Consider the following 8021-nt stretch of genomic DNA (forward strand, 5'->3'; position numbering starts at 1 on the left):
CAGATCATTACTTGTAGGGGGATGAGCAAACCCAACAAGGAGCACTTCAATTCTAAAGGTTTAGGTTCCTTGTTAGTGTGACCTTCTACCCTTCCCCCACCTGGACTCCCACCTGATTTGCCTGTGATCACTCTGAAAATATCAGTGATCGTTTTCTAAGCACAAAATAGACCATACCAGCCTCGGTCTCTTTGCTTTCTCAGATACCCTCAAGCTGCAATTATGTTCCTAGCCCCCCTTCTCTTCTTTCACTGTGTCCTTCCTCCTCCCTCCCCCCCTCACTGTGTCTTTCCTCTCTGCAAGTCATCCCTAGCTCTCCACCCCAATGGCCTTGAACTTTGAAGGTTCAGTGATCATGCAAGTTCTGCTATTTTGGTTAGCTTATTAGTTTCTCCTTTCATTATTGTAAAAGGGCAGCTGTAGGAGGAAAGTTACATGTCTCTGCCTTTTCTGGAAGTCAGAGCAGCGATGCAGGAAAATACTCACAGGAGTTACACATTGCAAATCAAACGTACTTTTTGCTTGCAGGACAGCTGTTCGTGCTGCATTGAAAAATAAAAAACAAGGAGTCATCTTGACAACCCATTACATACAAGAGGCTGAGTCATTGTGTGACCGAGTGGCCATCATGGTGTCTGGAAAGCTTCGGTAAGCAGCAGCAGACACATTAGAGAAATATAAGGGTATGTCTACACTTACCTCCGGAGCAATCAATCCAGCGGGGGTCGATTTATCGCATCTAGTGAAGACACGATAAATCGACCGCTGAGCGCTCTCCCGTCGACTCCGGTACTCCCCTGGAGCGAGAAGCATAGGTGGAGTCGATGGGGGAGCGTCAGCAGTCAACCTACTGCAGTGAAGACACCGCGGTGAGTAGATCTAAATACATTGACTTCAGCTACATTATTCACGTAGCTGAAGTTGCGTAACTTAGATCGATTTCCCCTCCCCTCCCAGCAGTGTAGACCAGGCCTAGGTGTCAAAAATGAATACAGCTTTGGATTAAAAAAAAATTCAGGGACCAGCATTAAATATATATTGTCAAAATTCAGTTGCAAAGCTGTTGTTAAGTGCTTGCACATTGCCAGTTTATTTTGCCAAGAGATACTGCTCCTTCCAAGGAATACTGTTGCTTAAACACAAAGTAAATGTATTCCCTTGGAAGACAGATAGACTTAGGAAGAATCTGAGTTAATATCAATCCTTCCCCTAGAGAACTAATAGAAAAACTAATGAATTCAACCACTTTCTTCACATCATGTGGTTGCAATTATTAAAAGAGAGTAGTGAGAACCATTGATGAGTGTTTCACTTTGTGCTTCTCTCCTCTGCAGCTGTATCGGCTCCATTCAGTACCTGAAAAGCAAGTTTGGCAAAGGTTACTTGCTGGAAATTAAAGTGAAGGCCCCAGAACAAGTTGATCTCATCCATGCAGAGATTACACGAATCTTCCCACTTGCAGCACGTCAGGAACGGTAACTTAAAAGAATGCTGGAGCTTTATTGACAACGCAAATGCTTCTGTGCTGCAGGGGTTACATAGTGGGCTTGGATGCTATTTGAATTTGCGTGCAATCGGCACAACAGTGGGTTAACTTAGAGATCTGAGTTTGTGTGTGAGGTGTATGAATTCCAGCATCCACAAAGCCAGGGGATGATAGGCTGGAGAGGGTAGGACACCAACTGAGCCCATCACCAACTGAGCCCATCACCAACACCTCCTGCTCACCAGTCCAGAATATGGCTTCAAAGAGTGGCAATTGGTTGCAACAATAGGCCCAGAAAGATTATTAAAAAGGAAGAGTATTAATTATCATCAGGGCCAGAGGAAACAGTAATGAAGTTAGTATGTCCAATTTAGTATGCACACCTTATGATGGAACATACTTCTTGGGTCACTCATGGAGGGAGAGGGAATACCACACTGAAAGCTGGACAGCACATAAACTTTCATAAGAAAGACTAACGTTTTGAAAAGGTACATTTAGAAATTGTTCTACCAAACAATTTTGATCAGTTTGGGAATATTTTCCAAGCTGATGTCCATTATTTACTTTTTTCTAACTATCCCATTTAGGGGTTGGACATTCCATACTAGTAAAATAAAAAAGATGATTTCTCCAGGGAACCAACCGTCTTTCTCTTAGTGGGACCCTTGTAAAATCATTCAACGTTTAGAGTCTTCCTCTATGTGACTCCAATGCAAAAAAACCTAGCTTCCTAATATTTCTCTTCTGAATCCACTGATATTAATTTGAATAAGGATACAAGTTTCATGACAAAGTAATTTTACTATGAGTGGACAAGTGCTTTCAATACCCCAGCTTCTCTTGTATGCATAACCACCCACAAATTATTTTATGTTGCGTTAATATCCTAATATATTAGGTACTATATCGTAACATACAGTCCCAACCCCAAAGAGCTAACAATCTGAATAACAAAAACAGATGAAGGGTAAAGGAAAGGGATATGCCATACAAGCTGAGTAGAAAGGCTGATGACTGGTATGTGTGTTCACAGGAGAGAACCCCATTTCTCATAGTTATATATTTTAAGATCAGAAAGAACCATTATGATCATCTAGAGTGGAATCCTGGACCATTTGAAGTCATTGGCAAAAAATCCCATTGACTTAGGGCTTGTCTACATTACCGCATGGAGTCGATCTAAGATACGCAACTTCAGCGACGCGATTAGCTGAATTGACGAGAGACGAGTTGACGAGAGAGCGCTCAGTGGTCGATTTATCAAGTCTATACTAGACACGATAAATTGACCCCTGCTGGATCGATCGCTGCCCGCCAATCCGGCGGGTAGTGTAGAGAAGCCCTTAGTCTGAGCTCCTGAATAATACAGGAAATAAAATTCCTACCATTGATTCCTATATCAATCTTGTTACTTCTGGCTGAGCTAGAGCATAACTTTTAGAAAAACATCCAGTCTTGATTTAACGATTTCAGGAGAGGACGACGAATCCATGGCATCATGTAGGTAAGTTTTTCCAGTGGTTAATTACCCTCTTCACCACAAGAGTGCACCTTATTTCTACTTTGAATGTGTCTAGCTTCACTTTTCAGCCACCGGAATGTGTTATCATAGGTGCCGGAACTAGGGGTGCGGTGGATGCTGCAGCGCACCCTGGCTTGAAGTGGTTTCCATTATATACAGGGTTTACAGTTTGATTCAATGTCTCTCAGCATCCCCACTATACAAATTGTTCCAGCACCACTGTTATGCTTTTGTCTGCTAGATTAAAGAGCGGTTTGCCATCAGAAATCTTCTCTTGGCGCATGTACGTATAGACTGTGATCCAATCATTGCTTAAACGTTCTGGTCACCTTCTGCACATTTCTTCTCTCAGGTATCCCTCTTTGATGGTCTATAAGATACCAATGGAAAATGTACAGTCTCTGTCCCAGGCTTTTTTCAATTTGGAGGCAGGTAAGAGGGGTGCTGTCAAATGTTGGAATCTCTGTAATACAGCCGCATTTTAAGCTATATATTTTTTCTGTCAAAAAAGCTTGGGCCAGATCCTCTGTGGGTGTAAATAGGCCTAGCTGCATTAAAGTCTCTGGAGCTATGGCAGTTTACACCGAGCTGAGGTTCTGGCCCTGTGAACTACAACTTTGGGGCCTGTTGAGCAGTCCTGTGGATGCTCTAAAATGGCTGCTTCTGAAAGTGCAGGAGGGGTGCCTCTGGAAGGCAGGCCTTATTGGAAGGATGTCAGAGCATCAGACATCAGCTCTGATCACCCGACATTATGATAGTCTTCCTAAAAAAGATTGATATTCAAAGATGCTAGTTTCTAGAATGGTGAGATCTCTATACTGGTGGTCCACGTGTTACAGGCAGGACACCTGGAGTAAATTTTCAAAAGCACCTAAGTCCCATTGACTTTCAATAACAGTTGGTAGCCTCAGTCCGTCTATCTATGTGTCCCTCTCTCTTTAAAAGGGAACTTAGCTTCCTGGGAAATGTTACCCTTAGCTCTCCCCTCCAAAGGTTTCAGAGTGCTCTCTCCCTGCTTAGTCCAAACATACAGGAGAACTTGAGAGTGAATCCTACAGATAGCAAAATTTGGAGGTAAAATCCTGGGTCCACTGAAGACAATGGAAGTTTTGCCATTGACTTCAATGGGGCCAGGATTTCACCCTGAGTGTTTCCAGCAGGACTGATCAAAAAATGTACATCAATTTTTTTTAACAGAAAGTATCTGCTTTCCTCAATTTCTAACTTTTTTTCATCAGAATACCAACACCCCCCACTCACCCACCTACATAAGGCAGTTTTGGCTTAAAGTTTTACAGATTGGGCTAAAAAGAAATTCACCAAAATGTCAACATTTTCTGCTGAAATATTTTTACCAAAATGTAAAAAGAAATCATTCTCATCTCAGTTTTTTGCAGAGGAAAAATATTTCTGATCGGTTTATTTCCAGTGTAACTTTGCATTGTATATAATAGAATCACAGAAATGTAGGACCAGAAGGGACCTTGACAGGTCACTAGTCCAGTCCCTTGCACTGAGGAAGGACTAAGTATTATCTAGACCAGGCCTGACAGATGTTTGTCTAACCTGTTCTAAAAAACCTCCAATGATCAAGATTCCACAACCTCCCAAGGTAATTTGTTCCAATGCTTAACTACCCTGACAGTTACCTAAATCTCCCTTGTTGCAGTTTAAGCCCATTACTTCTTATCCTGTCCTCAGTGGATAAGGAGAACAATTTATCACCTTCCTCTTTATAACAACTTTTTACGTACTTGAAGACTGATCATTTCCCTCCTCTGTCTGCTCTTCTCCAGACTAAACTAACCCAGCGTTTTCAATTTTTCCTCCTAGGTCATGTTTTCTAGACCTTTAATCATTTTTATTCTCCTCTGGACTTACTCCAGTTTGTCCAGATCTTTACCAAACTAGGGTGCCCAGAACTGGACACAGTACTCCAGCTGAAGCCTAATCAGTGCTGAGTAGTACTATCTTGTGCTCGTTGACTGTCAAGACCTCGTCCAAAATTAAACTGTATTGTGTAACCAGGGCTGGCCATAGATTGTTTTGTAACTCTGTGAGATGTCAGATGTGCAGGGCCCATACAGGACTTCAGCCACAAACACTGAATTGTGAGCCTCAAGGTTCTGGGCACCACTGGGGAAACTTACAGGAATTTGAGGGGACTTGCAGTGTGGTGAGGAGCACTCATGACTGGCCAAATAGGGAAGCAGCTGTCCCCATCCATTATTACATACAGTCAGAGATGGTGTCTTTGCAACGTGGATGTCTTCAGGCTATTGGGAGCACTTCTAGACAGTTGCTTGCACAGCTGTGTTCTCTGCATCTGTCTGAGGAGAACTAAACAAAAAGGACTCACCATACATTTGAAGAATCTTTATTTAAAGTCATGAAATATATTTGGGGGAGATTTCTAATGTGTTTTCATTTCTGTCCAGCTAAACGTACCTTCGACCTGGAGGAGTACAGCCTTTCTCAGTCCACTTTGGAACAGGTACAGTGTGCTATTTATAATATTTCTGAGACAGAAGCAAGAAAATATAATGTGTAAAAATGAACATATTTAACCTGGTAACCAACATATTTTAAAGAATGTCCATGTGGGGATCAGTCCAAATAATAATGATCCCTAGCTCTTACTCCACACTTTTCATCAGGACATTTAAAAGTGATTTACAAAGGAGGCCAGCATCATTATTCTCATTTTACAAATGGGGAAACTGAGGCACAGAGCGATGAGGTGATTTGCCCAAGGTCACCCAGCAAACCAGAACCAGGGCCAAAAATTGAAGTCAGGTCTCCTGAGTCCCCATCCAGTGCCCTGTGCACTAGGAACACTGCCTCCTAAATGAGAGGTGTTCTCAATAAGTGGTATAAAGGTTGTCATCTCAGCACTGTCTATGCTGTGTACCTGTCAGAAGCACAGAACAATAATTATTGCAATGCCTTATGATTTGATATGGAATTTCTATTCAGATGCAAATGACACCTATGTACAAGCATTCAAAACCATGGTTATTTCAAAACAGTGGTTATCAGTGAGTTTGCTCAGTTGTAACTGATGTTAGAATTTGGTCCTGTGTTGGTTTTTCTTCGCCACTTAACAGAATTATGTCATCCTCTGATAGCTCACATCTCATTGGGTTAGAGTACAGAAACAATTTCTCATGCCATGTCTCTCTCTTCATTGCAACCTCTTTTTGTGCCTTTTGGATTGTTGGATAAATACATCTAAATCTAAAACAAAATTGTTTGAGCTCTTTGTTTCCAATCCTGGGAATTAATTAGACCCTTCCTTTAACTTTCACATTCCAGGTGTTCTTAGAGCTTTCAAGAGAGCAGGAGAAAGAGGATTTTGATATGAATCTGGATAGTACAGCAGAATGGAAACTCCTTCAGCAGGATGATAACTAAAGCTCTGCACCACAGTCCTATATCTCTGCTACAAACAATATCTGCATGTACAATTACATACTACGTTATATCCAGTACTAACATTGTATTATGGTAATGTCAGGAGAGGAAAGTTCAGCCAGTCATCATGAAAACTATTTTTTGATTAATTACATTTGGCTATGGCTACATTTCCTTTTGGAGCAAAGAATATATTCTGAGACACATGGGACTGCATTAGAAAGTTGGCCAAGGACCAAAAATGGGGTTGGCCGCCAATAACAGAAGATGAGGGAGCTCACGGGCAAAATCAGTCCAATTTCAATACATCTGCAGTTGCAAATACGAGAAAAGCAGAACAGAATCTTAAAAAGCCATCTGCTCAGAAATTTGAACTGAGATCCCTTTTGTCACACAAATCACACAAAACACATTACAGAGTTTTCAGTTAAATACTGGTGGTGAAGTGACGACATGCATAAACCTGTCAGCAGGGATTCATGCATTACAGGGATGAACAATGTACAGGTGATTGGATATACTGGGCCAGATTTTGCTTTCTTAGTAGATTGATTATGATTTTAGTCCTCTGGCTGCAGCTGAGTTATTTAGATTTGCATCAGTGAGACTGATAATCTCTGTCTCTTTCTGTAAGTGTCCTGAGTTTTTTCACCTTATGGATAGAGGGATCTCTCAACAATGGAGCAACACACTTAACAGTACAGCAATAGTGTCATCTCTCTCGGTGAGACGAAGTGCTTATATGGGACTAGAATCAACAATCTTCTGCCGCGGAGATGTGATTGCTATTAACTGAGTCTGATGCTTTTACACTGTTATCAGCAATTTGCCAGAGTGATCTCATTATTGGAGTATTCTTTATATTATTGGACCTTCAGGTTACTTGCTATGAGATCTGTTAAATATATGAAGAAGAAAAACATTCTCCTCTTGGATGTTAATGGTAGTACTGTTTTGCTGTTCCTTTACGTGCCAAAAGGACATCGGTAGAAGAACAGAGCTGATGTCAGAGAGATTCTGTCTCATCAGCATTATTTGTAGGAGACAAAGACAATGACAAAAAATTAGAAAGCAATGCAATACTACTGGTAGTTCTTGTGTATGAGACATTGATAAAGTACAAACTCCAACTTCACATGGTTTACAGGTTTAGTGAATAAAATCCTAATAGCTGTATGCATCAACTGGAATTGCTACATGTCAGGGACTTTCTAGATTTCTCACTACTGCTGGAACCTTAAATAGCTGCAACAGCCAGAAACACCATCCTCCATCGGTACCTAGCAACAGCTCCTTTGAATCATGACACACATGTGGCCTCTAAGCTTGACTGTTGCAATGGACTGAACCCGCTAAGCAGAGTGACATTCTGACCCCCAAACCAGTGCGCTGGTGGCAGTAACTAATACAGCTCAGTCCGCCAAGGGGTGGAGTGTAGGGGCAAGGTTGCGGAAGATTGGCGAGGAGCTAAGGGGTGGACTGAGTATGTGACTGGATGTAAGCGGAGGATGCAGGCAGTTTCAATGAACTTTGTCCGACGGACCCTGCCAAAAGACATTGTAGCATAGCTCAGCATATTTTTGCCTGTAAATAAGT

At 41.7% G+C, this 8021-nt stretch overlaps 1 protein-coding gene across 1 annotated transcript in view; it reads left to right on the forward strand.

Moving 5' to 3' along the window:
* Positions 1-6488, forward strand: part of LOC144274236 (ABC-type organic anion transporter ABCA8-like) — a 56400-nt gene extending 49912 nt beyond the window's left edge. The window contains exons 35-39 of the mRNA XM_077832887.1: positions 529-648; positions 1335-1475; positions 3364-3443; positions 5450-5505; positions 6327-6488. Coding sequence (XP_077689013.1) covers positions 529-648; positions 1335-1475; positions 3364-3443; positions 5450-5505; positions 6327-6425 — 496 coding nt within the window. The 3' untranslated portion in view covers positions 6426-6488. The remainder of the gene's footprint in view (positions 1-528; positions 649-1334; positions 1476-3363; positions 3444-5449; positions 5506-6326) is intronic.
* Positions 6489-8021: the final 1533 nt, after the last annotated feature.

This window comes from Eretmochelys imbricata, chromosome 14, assembly GCF_965152235.1.
Source record: "Eretmochelys imbricata isolate rEreImb1 chromosome 14, rEreImb1.hap1, whole genome shotgun sequence".
Lineage (NCBI taxonomy): Eukaryota > Metazoa > Chordata > Testudines > Cheloniidae > Eretmochelys > Eretmochelys imbricata.